Source organism: Dermacentor andersoni, chromosome 4 (assembly GCF_023375885.2).
Source record: "Dermacentor andersoni chromosome 4, qqDerAnde1_hic_scaffold, whole genome shotgun sequence".
Classification (NCBI taxonomy): domain Eukaryota; kingdom Metazoa; phylum Arthropoda; class Arachnida; order Ixodida; family Ixodidae; genus Dermacentor; species Dermacentor andersoni.
In genome coordinates this window covers 49,184,385-49,207,679 of record NC_092817.1, presented here as the reverse complement: position 1 = coordinate 49,207,679, position 23,295 = coordinate 49,184,385, and the positions used below count along the sequence as shown (strand labels likewise).

Below are 23,295 nucleotides of genomic sequence, written 5' to 3'. Positions count from 1 at the left end.
AAGGTCACGTAGACCGCCGCTTGGAGCGAGGTCTGTAGTTTCGCTCCTCATTCAGCGATTCCGCCCAATTCAACGTTTGGTGTGCGGTTGCTGAGGTGTCTGTGGTTGCTTCATTCCCATGCATCATTCTGTGAGTTGGCTGCGTTAACTCGCACTATATGCGCAACAGAAACGAATGCAACACTCAAAGTTGCGCGGTGCGAACTGACTACCATCCGGAGCGGCGTGCTGCTGCGATTCTGGCTTTGATCGCCCGACTGGGGAAAGTGTGGGTGTCGTAGGCGTAGCGTATTGCTGTCAAAGCGACGATTTCTGACAAGGGCCACGTCAAACGCTACTGAGCCGCAGTCGTGACCACTCTGTGAACAGGACGTCAAACGAAGTGAGCTCCAGCTCGTGCGAAGTTTGTCAGGCGAAGTTCTCTGTGGCCTTCAACAAACTAAGGTAAGCTCCTCACCGCAAGTGGTCATTGATCTTGTACAGAGCCGGGCTACGTGATGGGGTACAGTTCTTGGAATCCGTTTCCTCGGTAGAGACGAAGCAGATCGCGTTCTTGGGAGCGCGACAAGACCTGTAAGAAGGTGTCGATATGCCGAGGGTGGTGTTTCGTATGTCGATTCTATCCGTTACGAATGTACTGTACTTATGTCCCGCACGGTACTTATTCGCTGTGTGCGCTTTCGTGAATTGGTTCCCTTGTGCGGACAGTTTATGAGCCACGTGCAGCAACAGTTCTACGCTACCGGTAGCAGCTTGTCAGCACCTTTCTGCCTCCTTTTTACTCTAAAAACACGTCTAATGTAAGTTTTTTTTTTCTCTCATTCCTGACTTACCGTATGCAATAAGAGTAATACGGGTGTGAGGCATTTACAGTTATCGAGAATATCAATGTAGAGACTAAACCTGTTATACCTAAATCCGTCTGCAAGTTCTAGCTTTCTTAATGTTGCGTAATAACTGTAATAATCATGACGTGAAATTAGTTGTAGTGTAATTCCTTGACACCAGATGCAGTACATGACACTAGCAGCTTGAGGCCAGAATGCGGCATTTGTCTTTTTCTTCCTTCTTTTTCTTCTTGCGCCTACAGCTCTTCACATTTATGCAGCACAGAAGGTACGTGTGGCATATATATTGCATATGTAAATAGCTAGTGTGCCATGTGCAATGCATACTCTTTACAAGTGAGATGACAGCATCATATGCGATGCAAGTGTGCCGAGAGCTGTGTTAAGCTGTGCGTCTTCTCACCCATTGCCAAGTAAATGAGTTAAGACACCAGGCAGCCTGTTTGCTTCAAGCATGTCTTGGGGTAATTACCACATGAACTGCTTAGCATCACGATAAGCCTCCGTAATAGGTTTACTTTTCTGGCTTAGCAATTTCCTTCCCTCTAATATAATGTTGCTTTTGTATAACTAAACTCTTTTTATCTCAACTAAGCTACTGCCGTGTTGGTGTAGGCTACGACTACTTCAGCTAACTTAAAGAAATTGTCTTGGCTCGAAAGAAAAGTGGTGACACTAATCACACGCTTGGCCTATGATTTTCTTATAGAAACATTGTTTGTATGCCTATCACTACCAGCTGTGCAGATCTGTAATACAGGAAACTAATCAAAAGAGAAATATCTTAACTACACCAAGCAGGCTTGCGATTAAAGCTCCCACAAATTATCGTATGAGAAACCCTGAATATAGTAAAATTCACCCATTTCTTGCAAATATGGAACACAAAGGTTACAGTACCAAGTGCCTGATACCCTAACTGAGCACCTTATGAACATGGTTGACATACCTCAGCTCTAGTTATCTTAACTCTACACACTATTCTTTTCAGCATAAATGGTTATCACTTTACACCATGTAGTGTTATTTTCCCATTTTCAAGCAAAGCTTGTATTGGTTCACAAGTTTTGGTGGCGATATGGTCATGCCAAAACTCAGTTCTTCCCAAAACAGAGCAGCTGTGAAAAAGGGCAGTTTGATGAGTTGACAGCTGTGCTGGCCCCGGAGCGCGAGTCATTAGCAAGGGTTCTAGCTGCATAGGCGTGCGCTCATGCCACGCGCACCACCAATCAGAGCCTTTTTGCTTCAGTTGGGGAAGGAAAGGGGAGGAAAGGGCTACATGCGCACTGCACCGGCTTCGTTTCTGTTCCGTTCAGTCTCGGAAAACGGATGGGACAGCCATGTGTTATGCGTTCCCTGAAGGAACGGGCAGTGTTCGACGAGCGGCAGCGAGAACTCGCCCATGAAAGCGCTAGGCTTCGGTACGCCAATCCAGCCATTAGAGCCGCCCATGCCCAGGCAATCCGACAGCAGTAAGAAGATCGCAAGCTAAGGGAGCGGGAGGCCAAAGCAGTCAGGCGCCGCTACCTGTGGGTCACTTGACCGTGACGAAGGTCAGGTGCACGCAGGACAAGCTTCACTTACCACCATTTTCTAGTAGGGGAAGGGTAAATTTCTTTGTTTCAAAGCCTTCTTTCCTTCTTTTCTTTTTCTCACTTTTACATTGTACTTATTTATTTATTTATTTATTTATTTATTTATTTATTTATTTATTTATTTGTTGTGGTGCTTCATCCTTTGACATGGCTCCACACTAGTTGAACACATGTGCTGTTTTGATTTAGAGTTGTGTTCAAACAATGTTTTCATCCTGTACAATTAAATTTCTATTCACTGATGCTTACCGTGATGTCACATAGTGTTCTGTGCATTGCTGAACTTTATCACATGATTACGTTTTTGCCCATAATTAAAGTTCATAGATGTTCAGAGACATGTATTATAGTTTGTTCATATATATTTATCTAAGGAAAGTGTTTGGTTATCTCAGGAAGGTGTGTGATGCTGCTGTGTACTTCTGGGGTTCAAGGTTTTGTTGAGGCTTTGCTCGCCACGTGACCGGAGTGCTGGCAGGATTGGGTCTCTTTGTAATATTCTATGTCCATATACTACACATACAGGCCTTTTGCCTACCTATGCCTGACTTCATAGCTGTGTGTACAACATTTCTTGTACTAGAGTCTATTTTTGTTCTGGTTTAATCTGTGTGGTGCTGTTTTTCTGTTATCAGGATGAACAAGAATTGTACCATGTCTGCCACTGCTTGCCTTGTGGGGAGTCAGGGCTATTAAAGTTTCTTTAAAGCTTTTTTTTTCCTCTCTCCTTACACAGTTATGGATTAAAAAAAAAAGTTGATCAACTGCTTTGGCACCATTTAATTCCAGCCATTTCACAAAGGCTGTGGCAGGCAGCAAACACCGAAATAACTGCATAGGAATTATCTACGAAAATTGAGGATGGTTTAGTTAGAGCTGTAAAGGAGTGTTAGAAAGGCTCACATGAAAGACACAGGAGAACAACGTTGATATTGCCACAACGAACTTGGTGACATTCAAGTTGCGCGCCCTTTGCATTGGGCACTGTGCACGCCGTACAGTGGTGTTGTTCAGCAACAACAGGCAGCGATCTTCGTGGCACGGGCAGCAAGTTGGACCCGGCTCGCATGCGCCACGCGCACGAGGTGTCACACGAGGAGAAGAGGAAGACGGTTCGAGCCCAGTTTGCGAACGCGACTGCCGCGGACTTCTTCACGACCGCAGTGACTTTTACTTGTGGGAACAAGTTCGCCTTTAATAAATATCGTTGTTTTACTAACATCGTTACAATATTGTCATTGTATAAAACTTATAACCTAAACTTGTCAGATGGTGCCAAGCAAATTACTTGTCTTCAGTGTAGTTGGAAAACTAATCATTCTTATACTGATATAATAATTACAGTGACGTTCGTGTTTGTTCTAAGAACTATAAGAAAAGAAATTCTGTTGCAACTATAACAGAAGATTTTGTGCTCACGGATGTTTTTTTCACTGAGGCTCCCTAAAAAAGGTTGCATTTTTTGGTTCGCATCATCCAAAAAAGAACACAAAATGTCACTATTTGCCTGTCTTGTACAGACTTCTTATTGCATACAGGTGACATAGTCTGTCCATCCTTGCTTCCAACGCTTATTCTCGACAGCGAATTACTAACATTGGTGTGCCCCAAGGATCTATCCTGAGGCCACTTCTGTTTTTAGTTTATATTAATGATTTACCTAACTGTCTTTCTTCCACAAAATGCATTCTGTACGCGGATGACACCACTATATTCACCTATCATAAGGATATTTCATCTCTCGTTTAATAAGTTAAATGCTGACTTAGAAGATATCTTAAGGTGGTGTAACGTTAACATGTTATCTATTAATGAAACTAAAACTAAATTTGTTGTATTCTCTTCACATCAGTGAAACATACCATCCATTCCACCTATCACTTTTGGTTCTCACCGCCTTCCTCCAAGTTCATGTTCATCTTTCCTTGGTATTCTACTTGACTGTAATTTGAAATATCACAATCATATTGCTCAAATAAAAAGGAAAATAGCTTATGGTATACGCATCTTAATTAAAACACGCCCTTACTTCACACGTGCCACATTACTCTCACTTTACCACTCGTTTGTCACTCTCACATTACTTATGGCATAATATGTTGGGGTAACACCTATAATACTCATATCGCGTCTCTCCAGACTGTTCGGAACCGAGCCATAAGAATAATTACTTACGGCCCACGTTTTTCTAATTCCTCTTCCCTACTACACGAGAATAACGTCCTTACCATATCTGGACTCGCTAAATACAACCTAGGTATTTTCTTCTACAGATTTGTGAATAATGAGCTACCATCGATCCCATTTTCGCCTTCTAACCTGATGATTCATAGTACCATCAGATTTGCATCGAATAACAATTTTCTTTTACGAAGAATCCGCACTAACTATGGTAAACAAGCTGTAGAATTTACTTCCATATCAATATGGAACACTCTTCCTTTCATAATGAAAAACGCAAGATCTTTAACACAATTTCAAAAAGAACTAAAGATGCATCTTTTATTGACCGATTAACGACAAGGATTACTGTAGTCGGTCTTTGTTCGTTCTTTTCTTCTTTTGTCTCTTCTTTTTTTTCTTTTGTTGTTGTAAATAAACTGTTGGTGTTTCTTTCCCGCACAATTTTGCTGCTACCATGAGATATGCTAAACCTTGTTATTATTTGTAATCAATTCTGTATTTTGTTCTGTAAACGTTATTTTCTTGTTGCTTGTATACTTCCTAAAATTATGCTGTTGTTGCTTTTAGATGTTAACTACAATAACTGTTCTTGTACAGGAGGTCCCGATACAGTCTTTGACTATGGGACCTCCTTCTGCATACTAAATACTTGTAATGTGACCCAACTTCTAATAATAAAAGAATTATCTGATTCTGATATCTCTCTAGCAACTCACTTCTATGGTTGGGAAGCACACTTCCAGTAGTAGTATTCATATTTATTTCCAGGTTGGCATGGCAAGGCAAGCAACAATGTGGAGTATTTTATTAAATGATAGGTACCAAAAAATGCTATTGCATTTCTTTAGTAAAAGCAGCCAACTGTAAGTGTAAAATCTTTTCTTAAACTTGTTAGAATAAAAACTTGGGCCACTGTGTATGAGAACAGGTTGCATCTCACTATGACACACAGCAAAGTAACCCCACTACTTCATTACTTTCGATTAACAAATGCCTGTTCAGCCACCCCTTTAGCGTAAGCCGTATTTGCACCATTATTCAATTAAACATATCTGAATATAGCATATCCCCTTCAGGCGCTGTGTTGCGCGCACTTGTGCATGCCAAGATGGTGCTTCAAAAGCAAAAGTTCTGATGAACCTGTAGTGACCTCCCTTGGGCAGCGCCTAGAACCCAGACAGCATGCGTCCGCATGAGAAGAAAATAAAGACGATGCCTGGCCGTGGCATGCGAATCCACGGCTCGCAATTCTATTCTGGCATCGATTCAGGTCAGTTGTCTCTTTCCTTTGTGCCTTAGGCATAAGCCTACAAGTAGTGACCTAGGATGAACACAACGACTGATCGGCCCGAACCCTCCACGGAACAGGACTCACGTCCACAGGATGTCTCATTGCTGCAGCTTCGCCACCCACCCTTCTGGCCCCAGAACCCCCAAGTTTGGTTCCGCCAGATCGAGGCGCATTTCTGCCTGTACTGCATCACCTCAGAAACAATGCGCTGCTATCACGTCGCCTTAGTCCTTCCTTTTGATGTTGCCAGTGAGCTCTCGGACATTCTCTCCGCCCCCATGGGCACTACACCATATCAGCACCTCAAGACCAAGGTGCTGGAGAGATTCATGCCCCTTTGGAACGCACCAACCTCCAGCAGCTCCTTACCGAGGAGGACCTTGGTGACCGGTGCTTCTCCCAACTGCTGTGGCGGATGCCACAGCTTCATGGGGAGGGTGACGTCCCTACCCACTCAGCGTTGATTTGAAAGCTTTTCCTCTGATGCCTTTCCCAGCCCATCCGCTTCGTCCTCGCGGCGGCTGGCCACATCACCCTCGACCACCTGGCGGAGCTCGCCGATCAGGTTCATAAGGCGACTTCCCCGTCCATCACTGCTGTGTTACCGCCTACAAATCCAGCGATCTTGCGCCTTGTGGCCCACATTGATAAGCTTGCCACCTCAATCACCGCACTTCGGAGACCCCCCTCACTCAGGGGACCCATGCGCCTCGCCTCAGTCATCGTGTTCTTTTGCGCACACATCAAGATCGGAGTCCCAGCCCTCCATCTCTCTGCTGGTACCACGGGCGTTTCCGACACTGAGCCACGAAGTGCCCACCTCCCTGTTCATGGCCAGGGAATACCCGCTGGGATCACTGATGGCAGTGTGTGGTCTTGCTTGTCGTCCCAGCCGCCTTTTTATGGTAACTGACAAGTTCTCCAGCGTCCTTATAGACACGGGTGTAGAAATCAGCGTGGTTCCCCCATCTAAGGCTCCTTGTTTCAGGTCGTCAGGGCAGTCGTTTCTTGCTGCCAACGTCTCATCTAGAGCGACGTAGAGACTCCAATCTCTCACCCTCGACTACGGCCTTCGCCGCACCTTTTGATGGATCTTTTTCATCGCAGGTGTTATTCACCCGATCATCGGCTCGGACTTCCTCTCCTACTTCGACTTGGACGTCAGTGCGCGGCATCGTTGCCTCACAGATGGTCTGTCTTGTCTATCCATCTTTTGAGACCTGTCCGACCTTGCTCCCATATGCATCCGCATGCCGATGCCTTCCTCTCCATTCGAAAAGACCTTGGCGGATTTTCTAGAGTTAACAAAGCCATGCAACTTCACTCAGCTGCCTAAACATAGCTTGACACACCGCATTGTCACTCGTGGTCCCCCAGCAGCTACTTGACCACACTGCTTGTTTGGGGACCGTCTAGCTATTGCCAAATGGAAGTTTTGCAACATGCTGCAACTTAGCATTATATGCCCATCATCCAGCATGTGTGCTTCTCCGCTCCATCTAGTGCGCAAGCATGATCCCGGTGATTGGCGTTCCTGTGGAGACTATCGAGCGTTGAATGCCTAATCTGTCTATGAGAGTTGTCCGCTGCCTCACATCCAAGGTTTTACATCGCGCCTCGACAGCTGCGCCGTTTTTAGCAAAGTGGACCTGGTTAAGGCATACCACCAAATTCCTATCAAACCTGTCGACGTACCTAATACCGCCATAACGACGCCTTTTGGTTTGTTTGAGTACAAGCAGATGCCTTTTGGACTCCGCACTTTGCCTCATACCTTCAAGCGGTTCATCGCGGAGGTCACTTGGGGCCTCCCTACTGTGTTCGCATACCTTGATGATGTCCTCATCGCGAGCCCTATGCCAGAAGATCATGACCACTGTTACGTTTCGCCTACAACGCGCGGTAATGCCGGCGCGGATGCAACGGACGCCGGGGCTTTGTTCAAAGCGGCGGACATTTTGGCCCGTCCGACGCCGCCGCAACGCCTACCCGCCAAGCGTGCCCAGGCGTGTTTCAGTGCCACGTGTCTTCGTGTGTGTGTGTGTGCCCTCGCTTGTCAAAGCGCGGCAGCCGGGGAGCGGAGTTCCCCGAATGAGGAGCCTGGAGGTCTCTCGGCTCAACTGTTCGCGCCGTCGTGTGGGTGAGGGTTGGCGATGCGTCACTACACTCGGTTCAGCAGGTCTCTCGGCCCGACAGTTCGCGCCGTCGTGGGCTCCTGCTGCGCCGTCCCGTGACCTTCATCCCGTGACCTTCCCTCCTTCCCTTTTTGGACCGCGACGCCGGGAGTATAAGAGCAGCTGCCCCCGGACGCCAAGAGAGAGGCTCCGATTTGTACTGTTGAGTTACGTGCTCTCCCGTCTCTCCAATTCGGTCGAACTGACCGGCCGCTCTTTTGCTATGTTAGAATAAACAAGTTGTTCTGTTACCAGTCTTCTCATGCTTTGCCGGGACCTTCGGATGCTTCCAGTGCCCCAGGCCGCCAGGCCAACGCTACCCTTGGGGCTTGCGACCCATTGGCAATAACGGGCGTCAGCACCGAGACCCCAACAACTCGTGCCAGCGGTACGGTTCCAACATCTGGTTGCCAGCGGTGAGATCGCGCCAACGGAGGCCAGCAGCGAAGAGATGCGGTTGACTGTATGCTGAGCAGCACAACGACCATCCGGGAGCAGCGCAACGAGCCCTGTGTGATGACTGGTTGCCTGCAGCGGAACGACTGCGCTGAAGTCTTGGCTGCAAGGTTTGGTGAGTGCGGGACTTTCTTCTTCTGAGTTTTGCCAGGCTTTTGTTAGAGTTAGAAACAGAGCTGGTAATTGTGGTTGTCGTTGCTACCGGGTTAGTTTGCGGCAAAACAATAGTAGGCAGTAGAGAAAGCAGCATTCAGAGCAGCCATGGATTTGAAGTCGTTGCGCAAACCGAAATTGCTGGAGCTTGCAAGAGAGTTGGGTCTGGATGTCTCAGACAAACTCAGAAAACCAGAACTGCTAAGGGCTATTCTTGAGTTAGAAGCTGAGGATGACGAGCTGTCGGAATGCCTTGAGACAATTGAGGAGAGGGAGGAGCAAAAAGAGAAACAGGAGCGCGAACTTAAAGAACAGAAAGAGAAAGATGAGCGCGAACGTAAAGAACAAAAAGAGAAAGAAAAAGAAGAGCGCGACCGTCAACACGCTTTGGAAATGAAGCGTCTCGAGGTAGAGATGGAACGCGCTCGTAATGGAAGTCAGGCACACGGTGCAGGAGAACGAGTATTGTTCAAAATGACTGACCTGATGCGGCCGTTTAAGCTTGGAGAGGACATTGGTTTGTTCCTGGTTAACTTTGAGCGAACGTGCGAGAAGCAGGGGTTCTCTCGGGAAACGTGGCCACAGCGCTTGCTCACTTTGCTACCCGGCGAGGCGGCCGACGTAGTCGCTCGCTTGGAGAGAGAGGAGGCAGAGGATTTCGACAAAGTGAAATCGAGTCTGCTAAAAAAGTACCGGCTGTCAGCGGAGGCGTTCCGTCGGAAGTTTCGGGAAAATGAGAAAGGCAAAAGTGAGTCATATACAGAGTTTGCGTACAGGCTTATGTCAAACATGCAGGAGTGGCTCAAAGAAGAGAAAGCGTTTGGTGACCACGAGAAAGTTCTGCAGTGTTTCGGGCTAGAACAGTTTTATAGTCGGTTACCTGAGAACGTGCGGTACTGGGTCTTGGATAGGCCAGACGTTAGTACGGTGGCTAGAGCCGCTGAGTTAGCCGAGGAGTTTGTGACGCGTCGGGCTCGCGGAGCTAAGGACGGTCAAAAGGGTGAATTTGGCTCCAAGTTTGAGAGGCCGAAGTTCACACCCATGAGAGCAAAGGGGGACACACGTAGTTCGGATGCGAGTGAAAGCAGTCCGACCGAACGTAAGGAGACGGCGGCAACCGAAGCCGAACGCAGAAAGCGGTTCGAGATGAGGCAAGCGCGCGTTTGTTATACGTGCCAGAAGCCGGGTCACTTTTCGGCGCAGTGTCCAGAAACAAAAACACAAGTCGTGTTTTTGTCTATATGCAGCACTGACGAGAACATGAAGCTTCTCGAGCCTTACATGCGAGACCTCCTCGTGAACGGGAAAGAGTGCCGAGTGCTTCGCGATTCCGCAGCTACAATGGATGTAGTTCACCCCTCTTACGTAGAACCCGATATGTTCACGGGCGAGTGCGCATGGATCAAGCAAGCAGTGGAAGCTCATAGCGTGTGTCTGCCGGTAGCAAAAGTGCTTATTGAAGGACCTTTCGGAGCACTTGAGACGGAGGCCGCAGTGTCATCTATGCTGCCCCCCCAGTACCCGTACCTATTTTCGAACAGGTCCGATCACCTCCTGCGCGAGAAGGGGCTTTTGTTTGGTGAGGCTAGCGTTCAGGCCTTAACCAGATCGAAGGTTCGGGAGCTCGCTGCAAAGGCGGTAGTTGCGGGACCGACGTTGTTGAACGATGAGAAAGGGTCAGAGGCGCAGCAAGCTAGTATTCAGAGCACGCCCGAACGGGATAAAATTGAGCCTGTAGCGTTAAAGGCACCAGATACTGGAGAGGAAATTCCCGATGCGGGAAAGTTAGAAGAGCTTCCGGTCGAGCTTCCGGGACTAGGCTCAGTGACGAACAGGAAAGACACCGATCAAGTCATTAGTGACTTAATAAGTAAAGCATCGCTGTCGCCTGAGCAGAAAACAGAACTACACCAGCTCTTACAAGAGTTTCAAGGTCTGTTCTCTGAGAGGCCTGGTAGGACTTCTGTCCTTACTCATGACATAAAACTTACCTCCCCAGAGCCAGTACGATCCAAGGCGTACCGGGTGTCACCCCGCCAGAGCGATATTATGGAGGCTGAGGTAAAGAAAATGCTACAGCTCGGTGTTGTTGAAGCGGGTGAGAGTGATTATACCTCCCCTTTGATTTTAGTTGAGGTACCGGGCAAGGAACCTCGTCCTTGCGTCGACTACCGCAGGCTTAATTCCATCACTAAGGATCAAATTTATCCGATCCCTAACATCGAGGAGCGCCTTGAGAGAGTGAGTAGCGCTCAGTTTATTTCCACCCTAGATCTTGTCAGGGGTTATTGGCAGGTTCCACTTACAGAAGAGGCTAGTAGGTATGCGGCGTTCATTTCACCCATGGGGACATTCCGTCCTAAAGTTTTGAGTTTTGGTTTGAAGAACGCGCCATACTGCTTTTCAAGCCTCATGGATAAAGTGTTGCGGGGACAGCAAGAATTCGCTTTACCGTATCTAGACGACGTAGCGATATTCTCCGCATCCTGGCCTGAGCATATGGCGCACTTGCGGGCAGTGCTAACCCGCCTGCGCGATGCGGGCTTGACAGTCAAGGCTCCCAAGTGCCAGTTAGCACAGGCCGAGGTTGTCTACCTCGGACACGTGATTGGTCGGGGTCGTCGCCGCCCCTCTGAAATAAAGGTGGCCGCTGTGCGAGACTTCCCGCAACCGCGTACGAAGACCGATATTCGGTCGTTCTTAGGTGTTGCCGGCTACTATCAGAGGTACATCCCCAGGTACTCTGATATCGCGGCTCCCTTGACGGATGCTCTAAGAAAGACAGAGCCGCAAACAGTCGTCTGGGATGAGACGAAGGAAAGAGCTTTTAGCGCCCTAAAGAGCGCCCTAACAAGCCAGCCTGTGCTACGATCGCCCGACTACACAAAAGGGTTCGTTGTTCAGTGTGATGCTAGTGAGCGAGGCATGGGCGTTGTACTGTGCCAACGGGAAAATGGAGAAGTAGAACACCCCGTCCTGTATGCTAGTCGTAAGCTGACGAGTCGTGAGCAGGCGTATAGCGCCACCGAGAAAGAGTGTGCGTGTATCGTGTGGGCCGTTCAGAAATTGTCATGTTACCTAGCCGGCTCGAGGTTTATCATTGAAACGGATCACTGCCCTCTCCAATGGCTGCAGACCATCTCTCCCAAAAATGGTCGCCTCCTGCGCTGGAGCCTCGCTTTGCAACAATATTCCTTTGAGGTGCGTTACAAAAAGGGGAGTCTCAACGGTAACGCCGATGGCTTAAGTCGAAGCCCCTAACGTGGGAATCAGCCTCAAAATTGCTTGTTACTGATGTTTTTCTTCCTGAGGCAGGATTTTTTTTTAACTTATTGCTTTTGTGTAGTGTTTCAAAGTGATGATGTGCTTTTTAGTGCAATTTTTCCGATTTGTGGATGCGTTCTGAGTGCTGCTAAACTACTGTAAGGAAATAGGCAGCAGTATAAAAGGGGAAAGAGCCTGGCAGGGCTTAGTGAGGGTTGTGCCGTGCTTGCTAACTGAGCGGTTGACTTTTGGCGTGGTTCTAACGCTTGCCGGAAACGAGAACAAAAATGTCAACTCTCCCGAAGTCACTTTGCAGTGTCCTGTGTGCACCTGAACGTGAGAACGAGGCCTTCTCTGTGCGCTGCGCTCAAGAAACGCCCAAGGACGCCCAACTTCAGTTATGAGCATCATCGAGCGACATCCCTCCGGACAGCGGATGCAGTCCCCTGACCATCGGGATCTCCTTCCCCCGGCGGGGCGGTCTGTTACGTTTCGCCTACAACGCGCGGTAATGCCGGCGCGGATGCAACGGACGCCGGGGCTTTGTTCAAAGCGGCGGACATTTTGGCCCGTCCGACGCCGCCGCAACGCCTACCCGCCAAGCGTGCCCAGGCGTGTTTCAGTGCCACGTGTCTTCGTGTGTGCGTGTGTGTGTGTGTGCCCTCGCTTGTCAAAGCGCGGCAGCCGGGGAGCGGAGTTCCCCGAATGAGGAGCCTGGAGGTCTCTCGGCTCAACTGTTCGCGCCGTCGTGTGGGTGAGGGTTGGCGATGCGTCACTACACTCGGTTCAGCAGGTCTCTCGGCCCGACAGTTCGCGCCGTCGTGGGCTCCTGCTGCGCCGTCCCGTGACCTTCATCCCGTGACCTTCCCTCCTTCCCTTTTGGACCGCGACGCCGGGAGTATAAGAGCAGCTGCCCCCGGACGCCAAGAGAGAGGCTCCGATTTGTACTGTTGAGTTACGTGCTCTCCCGTCTCTCCAATTCGGTCGAACTGACCGGCCGCTCTTTTGCTATGTTAGAATAAACAAGTTGTTCTGTTACCAGTCTTCTCATGCTTTGCCGGGACCTTCGGATGCTTCCAGTGCCCCAGGCCGCCAGACCAACGCTACCCTTGGGGCTTGCGACCCATTGGCAATAACGGGCGTCAGCACCGAGACCCCAACAACTCGGGTCAGCGGTGCGATTACAACACCACCATCTATGTGCATTGTTCCAATGTCTACAGCAGTACGGCCTGGTTGTGAAAGCCTCCAAGTGTGTTTACTGTGCATCTGAGCTCAAGTTTTTGGGCCATCACATATCATCCAAAGGTACACGCCCTCTCTCGTCCAACATCAAGGCCATCCAGGATCATCCCCACCCTAAAACACTGGGCTTCTTCGATTTTCAGAGTTCTGGCAGCCCGCCGGCAGCCAGATGGCAGCCAGCTAGTTCTAGTCCTGATAGGAAGTCACGTCGGCTGGGATCCCAAGACAACCCGAGCCTGCCCGAAGTTTGCAAAATCGAACGCCGGGACGGCTGGCCGAGTGTAAACATGCTACCAGCATGGCAGTGCCCGGTGAGGCCTGCGCGCGCTCGGCATAGTCGGCCCATTTATGCGTTGCCAGCTTGAGAAAATATAGTTGCATTAAGGGATGCGATCACTTTCGTGCGATTTCGCACGACTCGGCACAGGAAGCGCACTGGGCCAACCTCACCCTGTGCAGCACAACAGAAGGTCTCCGACGCGTCCGGTGACAAGACGCGAAATCGAGCATAAGTGATTGTATCCTCAAAAGTGAGAGCTCAAAGATCCCTGCTCGCAGCGATCACGTTGCCCACCAGCGACATTGATGAGTTGGTGTTGTGTCTTCACTTCAGAAGACATGAAAAAGCAGGATATTGGGTACGTTTTATACACAAAAAATTTCATGCCGACCTGCTTGGGCTTCGATTTCAGAAAGTTTGTCGTGGCTGATGGTGCTTCTCATTTTGACCCTAAGGAGCTGGGGATGCGGCTGGTGCATGAAAATGCACGCCGCCTGTGACCAGCGAAAAGTTTCACACGAAAAACAACATTGGTCACAATCGTGAGAACAATAAGCCATTGTATGTGTGTCTAATGTATGTATGCCTATTACTCAACCAGTGCATTCTTACATCGACGGCCTGCAGTTCGGACACATATCGGTTTTGAGTTGCCACCCAAGCATACTTCGGAGAGACGGAGCGACCACGGGCTAGCTGCAACACCTTCGCTAACTGCAGAAAAACGAGATGTCTCCGCATACATATGCGAGATATGTGAAAAGGAACACCACCAGAGAAAGATGAACCGAAACTGTACCGCAATATCCATGAATGAGCGTGTACAACTTGCATGGAACACGATGCAGATAACATGCACGCATGCGAGCGCGGCGCACTGATCACCGCCGCAAAGACGCCTTGGGGTACACACACATACACACACAAAAGCTTCAAATGATTCACCACTGCTCATATCACACCGCTTCGCAATGCGCAACGGTGCGTTAGCACCTATAAAGATAAAGCTAGAAGTAAGTAAATCCGAAGATGACCCTAGGTTGAGGCTGAGCGAGGTAAATTTAAGTCCTCAAGCGCCCGCGTTGCAATCCATGAAGTCCCCACAAAGATGGTGGCGAGTGCCCATCGCCTCTTTTAGTCGTCTGCTAGCCAGAGAACTTCCAGAGATGAGCCAAAAAATAATGGTCCTGGCAGATTCTAGCAGCTCGTGGGTAGCCAGAACCGTCCAGCCACAGAAAAATGAACACCCGGTGTAAGTGCATGGTGAGGTGGGCAGAGCAACCCGAGAAAAATGAAGACGCTGGGGCTGGCTCTGGCAGCCCGCGGATAGCCAGAAGTGGAAAATCAAAGGACCCCACTGTGCCAGTTACGGCAATTCCTGGGGCTTGTGAATTTTTCCAGGCGCTTTATACCACACTGTGCAGAGCTGCTTAGCCCGTTCACCGACCTCCTTCGGTCAACCGCCAAGCCCTTTCTCTGCCATTTTTTGGTTATCAGAAATTCAGGCTGCTTTTACTGCTGCCAAGCAAGCAGTCGTGAACACTGTGCTTCTTATCCATCCGTGCAGAAACGCCCCTACTTGGTTGATGGTGGATGCCTCCAGCGTGGCCATTGGAGCCGTCTTACAGCAGTGAATTGATTCTGGGTGGAGACCTTTGTCTTTTTACTCTCGGAAGCTACTTCCTGCTGAGACCCAGTATAGCATCTTTGGCCGAGAGCTGCTAGCCATCTACATTGCGATACAACACTTTTGGCATTTTCTGGAAGGATGCCAATTTTACATGTTGACCAATCATAAGCCACTAGCATATTTTTCCGCACCAACTCATTGAAGTATGTGTTACGTGAACTGCACCATCTCACTTATATATTGGAATTTACAATCGCCATCTGCTCCGTGAAAGGTGCCGACAGCACCGCCACTGATGCCCTATCTCATATAGCCGCAGTTGACTCTCCATCTCCAACCATCAATTGGGCCGCATTCTCTTCCACACAGCAGAATGACAGCGAGCTTGCTGCTTTTTGGGAGAACCCCGTTATCTCCAACTACAGCTTGTGCCCCATCCATGCTCGCCTGAGCCCTTGTGGTGCAGTGTCTCAACAGATCTTCCCCACCCTTTTGTTCCGGCTTCAATACGTCGCAGCATTTTCCACTCTAAACAACATATGTCACTGAGGTATTCAGGAGCGCCTTCTCACCAGCACTTTGTCTGGCCCAGAATTAACGGTGATGTGCGTGCTTGGATGCACACTTGTCTGCCCTGCCAGACAACAAAGGTCTCCTGTGTGGCCTCCCCAAGCCTTCCTTGCACCCGGTCGTCGTTTCGGGCCCCCTGCCTAGACTGGAAGTCGAAACCGAACTAAAGGCCAGCTATGGCACTCTAGCACAAGGTCAGGCGGCGATGTGTGGCTTTTCGTCATGGTCTCCATGTAGGCTAGCTTAATGCAGTGTAAGCTGTCTCTGCACGGCCATTCAGTAGGAGAGTAGCAGTTTTTTGGATGCGGTAGAGGATGCAGAATGGTCCATTGTAGGCAGGGGTTAGTGGTAGTTGGACAGCGTCGCGGTGCATGAAAACGTGTGTCGAAGTGGCCAGGTCAGGCCGAGGGGGGGGGGGGGGGGGGGCACGAAGATTGTATTGTGTAGTGAGCCGGAGGTCTTCAACACAGTCCAAGAGGCATTGCAGGAATTCTTGTGGCTGGGCTGGTAGCTGCGTTGATGTAAAGAAGTCCCCGGGGAGACGCAGAGAACTACTATACACCAGCTCTGCTGCTGAGCACTGTAGATTTGCCTAGAGGATGGCTGAATTTTCGCTGTCAGTGCCGTTATGTATTCATGTGGTCGGCTCACTTGTATCAAATATTGACCCATTTGATTAAGCCCTCAAATCAAATTATCATAATTCGATGAGGTCCTCAACTCAAATAGTCACATTTTTGAAAATATGAATATCTTTCCCATAATATTTGAATACTTAATGCTGTTGACTGTACATGATCATACATGAAATTCAGGCAAGAATGTGATTTTCATCCTATCCACAGCAGACACAATGCAATAGAGCTCACTTCGTCACTCAGTCAGCCAAACTTTTCCAGCTAAACACAATCGCTCGCAATAAAATGTTGCTTAGACATGGCATATGGCAGTTGGTATTGTATGGTACTATTGATACATCATGCGTCTCCTGTCCTTGCATTAAATCAGAATGCGTTTTATTTCAATATACCTTATACATACGTAGTGGCATTATCTGCTGCGGCACTTCAAACTAAAGAAAAATTACTTTTTTTTTCACTCTGCTGTCACTGTTGATGGCATACGTGTCTGGTTGGGGACCAACATTACTAGTTTGGTTCTCATAACATTGGTTGCGACAGTATATACAGATATTAATTGGTCGACAAGGTTACCTCTATAAATTTTATATGATATTGCTAAGACCACGTTTCTCCTAAGGGCCCTAAGTTTGCAAACAATCTGCTTAGTTTTTCCTAATGCTTCCTTTTCGCATTTAATAAAGCATTCTTTATTATGTGCAGTGTATTGACAGAAACATTCTGTTGTGAATACCAGAATGTTAAAATTGTTTGATATTAATGGTGAGATGACTGTATGTTATTCACGAGCTATTAGAAAAATATTATATATTTAATTTGCTTCTTGCATTATTCAATTCGTATTTGATTTACTTCTTGCATTATTCAATTCGTATTTGATATGCTTCTGGCACTATTTGATTCCTGTGCAATTTGGTCTCAAAAACTGCTATTTGCACACCCCTGTTACGCATAGCAGATATCCCTAGATTAAGTTACCCTTACTTACTTTTCACAAATCATTCCGTTTTTTGACACATTGATTGAAAAAGCGAGATGATGACCAGAGAAAATGAAGGGCAACAGTTTAATTTTGAATTTCATGCCTGAACCATAATGCTGATGGTGCCATTGTGATGCCACAAATTTTGCACTATTTCCACTTTGGCTGCTATTGTGCAGAGGAACACTTCTCAAATGTCGTCAGGTTGAGTGCTTGCATAATTTTCATTGCCACACATTTTTTCTCTATTTGTCAACGATCGCGTAGACCTGAGCACATAGTATGAAAATTCATGATGTCAACTGGGGATATGGTGTGGCAATTTATATTTATATAAATGACAATACTGCTGGATGTCTTTTGGCAGCCAAAGCAGAGAAGGTGCATTAAAAAAAGAAAGACACCTTCAGAAAGAAAAATAATGTCAAATCACTATAGAAAAAAAAAAAGCATAGGTGCTTTTAGGCAACTGCACAGAACAATGGTGCTAATTACTAAGTACGCAAATTTAATAAAATGAGCAACAAAAAAAAACGTGTAAGAAGACAAGATCACCAGTACATTATTTCAAAATATTGCACTTAGGTTATAATCAAAGGAAAAAAATGGCGTGCATCATTCCTAAATGACAAGCAACCGCAGACAAGAAAGAGTAGATTGAGTGCTTGTTCGTGACGTCTTTTAGAAGCATGATTCAATCTCTTATGTTTCTGTGAAAAATATAAACTGGTAAGCATTTGTTCTAGGCTGGGGCATGATGGGGGTATGTTCACGTTTTTCTTGAGTACTTCTAGACATGTTAAATTGTAACTGTCAAAATTTATTTTAGTTTGGCCGTCGACATATAAAGCATCTTGAGACAGAGTAACTTGCAGCGTTCCTTCAGTGTGGTGTCACCAGCCATCTCCAATTTTTACTTCCCTTATTGTTTGACAAGCCTCCAGTTTTGTTAATAAAGTGTACTGTATCATCATCATCATCATCGGCCTATTTTATGTCCACTGCAGGATGAAGGCCTCTCCCTGTGCTGTATCAATCTGACTTAACTTGATATTGCTCTTCAATGTACCATTAATATGTGGGAACATTGTGCGCAGGCAATGGTGGTGAAAAACATCTGCTGCATAGGTGCGGGCTATGTTGGGGGTCCCACGTGCAGCGTTATTGCCTACAAGTGCCCCGACATCAAAGTTGTGGTCGCGGACAAGAGCCCAGAGCGCATCAAGCAGTGGAACTCTGATGAGCTGCCTATTTACGAGGTTAGAGAACTTGCACGCTTTGTTAATCTTTCTTTTGATAAACTTTAATGAAACGAAATGCATGTTTCTTTTTCTTCTATCTGATATTGCAGCTTGTAGAGTACTTTTATACCTTAAGGCTTAGGCACACTTGAATAGCTCTTTGTGATAAGGCTCATTAGTTTCATGATAGCCTTTAAAAGGAGTTCTACATGACATTTTCGGCTTTTGTTTGTTTGTTTCTTCTGTGTTAAATGAAGGTACAAATCCTCTATACCCTACAAAATATACTGGAAAGCATCAGAGTACCCTAAATAATTGACTATAGTAGACGCTTTGTAAAACCTACAAGGCCGCTTTGTGAAAGCTATGCACAATGGCTGCACAGTCCATCTTCATTGCAAATGTTAGGTGCAATGTAGCATCTGCTAGCACATATTTGGCTTCTGGAGAAGCCTGCATATTATGGCCCAATCCCTTTGTAGCCCCTCCATTGATGCCTTCACACTCTGAGCTGGACACCATCTCAGGGCTGTGGTGTCCAGCTCCATCACTCTGTCTGTGTTCTTTTTTTTCCACACTCTTGTTTTTAGCAGTGCAAAACGAACAAGCCAAAAAATCCAGTCTTTTGCAACTTGTTAATACTTGTTCCTACAAACTAGTTTTGGTACCCAGGAGGCGGGTGTGTCATGACATCATCATAAACTGGCTCACTTTGTTGCTGCTATTGCTGCAGCTCTCACACATGAATGGAGCCAAAAGGCACGTACTTAGCATTTATTATATGAGCATCATCATCACGCCTAACGTTATTGCTACACGTCATCAAATTTTTATCTACGTCATGACATCATGATATTGTCGAGGACACCACGTCCATCATCTTGAGGCTAACTTTAGTATTGCATAAAAATATCTTGTGTTTCTTAACATTTAGTACCATTATGAGGGATTTTTTGTTTCATTTAATATAGGACACGAGACGTGGAATTCTGACAGTGTGCTTCTCCACACATCTAGTTTGACCCATGCAAGATTGTTAATGTTGCGTGAGATGTGGAAATAAGGTTGAGCATATGAGCTGATGCCTCTGGCATCACCATTTGTACACGACTCTCAGCTTCAATAGTTCTGTGAGTATTAGGTCGACTGTCTCATGCAAGGCAACCTACATGTGTGGGAAAACCTGCTTACACTAGTTTGCATACCCCCTGTTTGCTCTTGTTTTTAAAGAAGAATTAAGCCAGTCTTGCTTGAGCAGTTAACTCCTTGTAGATCTTGTGCACTCTGCCTGACACCACAGTAGCTAACCAGAATGTAATGTAACCGTATTGCTGGCAGAAATAGCTTTTTTCTTCATCATTCTCCTTGCGATATCTAATAGTGTTCTTTATTCAGTATGCGTCTATAAGTGTTTTGTTGTTGTCTTGTTGGAATACGAGCCATATGTAGAGTAGTCCCTGTTCCACACATCACCCTGTTTTGTGCAAATGTCTTTTTTTAACATAACTTTTTGTTATAGAAGGTGTTTTATGGCTGGTAAAGTGCCCCCTCTATTTGATTTAATCATTAAGATGCAGTTACCACTAGTTAGTGAAACAGAATTATATATATATATATATGTATAGCAAGAAAAAGAGGCTCTTTAATGAATCCTTTAGAGGTTTCCCTGGCAGCACACCTACCACGCAACTACAGAGGCATCAGAATGCCTGGAATGCCTAAGGCTTACTTAAGTAAGAATTTGGGAGATACTTTTATTTATCTCAGTATTGCATACCTAGAGCAAGACTAATGTTGCCTATACTAAACCATGCAATGTTCTCTTTCACTCAGCCTCACTTGGATGACATTGTCAAAAGCTGTCGTGGACGGAACCTCTTCTTTTCATGCGACATAGACAAGGCTATTCAGGAGGCTGATCTGATCTTCATTTCAGTCAACACGCCAACGAAGAACTATGGGTTTGGAAAGGTATGCAGCCTTGCACACTTCTTTTTCGCTGCTCGCTTGAAGTATAGCCTAAAATTGCAGTGTTACCTTCTCTGATTACAGAGCATGCTCACATTTATGCAAAATATAACCCTGGAACAAGTGTTAATAAAGCATGAGTGTCACAAGAAAGGTTATATTCATCAAGGCCTAGCATATGAGAGAGAGAGAGAGAGAGAGAGAAACAACTTCATTGAGCCGAGCTCGACATCTTCTTAGACGCCGTCGATGGAAGTGGTTCCCTCTTCACGGGACCCATATGCTTCCCTAGCCGCCTGGCCCCTGGAGATCAGGACGAGCTGGTCTTCCAGGGCGGTGCTGGTTAGCAAGGTCTCCCATCGCTCGGTAAGGGTGGATGAGGGGTGGGGTAAGGTAGCGGGGCAGTTAAGAGGTGGGGGGATCGCCTTGATGAAATCGCATACTCCAATGACGTGTTGGAGCGTGCCTAACTGAGTTTTACAGAAGTTACAATCCTTGTCGTACCTTTCCGGGCACATCTTGTTTTGAAGGTAAGGGTGCGGGAATGATCCTGCCTGTATTTGCCTGTAGATCGCTTGCTGTTCTCTGCTAAGCGATTTGTGAGGATCGGGGTAACGGCGCCTCTCCGTCTTATAATGGTTCGTAATGTCTCTGTAACTAAATATGGACTGTGGCTCACCTTCCTCAACCCGGTGTTCCATCTCTCGGGCGAACTGGTGGGCAAGTTCGTTGCCCTCCAGCCCAGAGTGAGCCGGTGTCCATATTAACTCAACTTTCCTTTCAGGTACGTCGCGTTTACGTTGGAGAATATCTAGTGCCGCAAGAGACACCCACCCCTTCCTGTAGTTGTTATACGCCTTTTGCGAGTCGGTGACAATTCTTCCCACCTTGGGCTGCGCGAGTGCTAGCGCTATCGCGGCCTCTTCTGCCACCTCTGGAAAAGACGTCTTGATGGAGGCGCAGGTTACGAGCACATCCCGCGTCGTAACTGCCAGCGTTGCTTTTGATGAAAACTTGGGTAACGAAGCGTCTGTGAAGAGAGTGACTCCCTCTTCCTCTTCTACTATTTGACCCAAAGTCTCCGTCAAGGCCGCTATACGAGCCGCTCTACGGCCGTCGTTACGACCCGACCTCATGTTTCTAGGCAGCGGCTTACTGTGGATTTTATGCGCCCACAACCTGGGTAACGGCCCCGTTTCCTTCCGCTCTGCCTCTTGCCAGCCCAACTTGGCAAGAACGCGACGTCCCGCCGGCGTCTGACTGAGCCGAACTCTTTGATTAGACAGATGAGCTTCTATTAACTCTTCGACGACGTTGTGCTTGGCCATGCCGAGAAGCTTGTCGGTCGAAGAATGCTTCGGAATGCCCAGCGCCATCTTGGTTGCCTTTCGTATAATGACGTTCAAGTGGTCCCTGTCTTTTTTCAGTAATTTGAGGTACGGCGCCGCGTAAACGATGCGCGACGTCAAGAAGGCCTGGACGAGCGTCAGTACATCGTCCTCCTTCAATCCCCTTTGTCTGTTTGTGACTCTTCTGATCATATTCGAAATTTGTTCCGTTGAAATTTTGATTTTGTTGATCGACGCCCCCGCCTTGCCATTGTTCTGGAAGATGACACCCAGGATACGTGCTTGCGTGGTTGGTGTTATGGTCGTCCCGTCGATGGTGATGCGTACGTTCTCTTGGTCTCCTTTCTTTCTTCTTGGCTTGATGACGAGTAACTCGGACTTCTGTGGCGAGCAACTGAGGCCGCACGATTTAGCGAACTCGTGCACGGTCTTTGCCACTGTCTGAAGGGTCTCCTCCATCCAACTCTCCGACCCTGCCCTCGACGTCCACACAGTGATATCGTCTGCATAGAGAGCGTGATCTATGCCCTCTATGTCTTGAAGCAAAGTCGGGAGAGGGAGGAGTGCCAGGTTGAAGAGAAGCGGCGAAAGAACCGATCCTTGCGGGGTGCCTCTGTCTCCCAGGGCTATCGGTGTCGACTTCTCCTCTCCAATTTTGATGGTTGCCGTTCTATTGCTTAAGAAATCTTGTACATATTTGAATGTTCGCTTTCCGCATCCCGTTTGGTGTAGGTTACGGAGAATACTTTCGTGTGTGACGTTATCGAAGGCCCCCTTGAGATCGAGTGCCAGGATAGCTCTTGGCGTAGGGGTCTTCGCTTGCTTGATAACCAGCTCGTGTATTTGCACCAAGACGTCTTGTGTGCTCAGGTGCCTCCGGAATCCGTACATGGTCGGTGGCATCTGATCAGTGACATCCAAATGTCTCTGTAGTCTCTTGAACACCATACGCTCGACCACCTTCCCTACACATGACGTGAGGGAGATGGGGCGTAGATTGTCGACGTGGGGTGGTTTCCCCGGCTTGGGAATGAAATGCACCTCGGCTTCTTTCCATTCTTTTGGTAACGAACCCTTCTCCCAGGACGCGTTGACGAGGTTTAGTAGTTCAGCTCGGCTTTTGTCGCGCATATTTTTTAGCATCTTGTATGTAACGCCGTCAATTCCCGGTGCGCTGCCTTGATTACTTTCATCGATGGCCGCAACCAGCTCCAGTTCGGTGAAGGCTTCGTCCATCTCGACGTTGCTATCGCCTTCATACTCGTGAGTCGGGTTATGAATAGCCCTGCATTTTGCATGGTTCATAACTGCTTCAAGCGCAAGCCACATACCCGAGTTCCATTCTCCAGAACTAGAAATCTAGTTTTTCTGGTTCACAAGCATTTTTTGTGCTGTCAAAAGTGCAGAAGGTATGGTGCTATTTC

The 23,295-nt window shown here is 47.5% G+C and overlaps 1 protein-coding gene across 2 annotated transcripts in view; it reads left to right on the top strand.

Annotated features, from left to right (window-relative positions):
• Positions 1–23,295, top strand: part of sgl (UDP-glucose 6-dehydrogenase sgl) — a 47,068-nt gene continuing 23,773 nt past the window's right edge. Inside the window, exons 1-3 of one of the 2 annotated variants that reach the window (XM_050184233.3) lie at positions 1–444; positions 18,411–18,572; positions 20,388–20,525. In XM_050184233.3, the coding sequence (XP_050040190.2) occupies positions 18,414–18,572; positions 20,388–20,525 (297 nt within the window). In that variant the 5' untranslated portion in view covers positions 1–444; positions 18,411–18,413. Of the gene's footprint in view, positions 445–18,389; positions 18,573–20,387; positions 20,526–23,295 lie in introns of those variants that run through there. The other variant, XM_050184232.3, reaches the window with a different exon arrangement.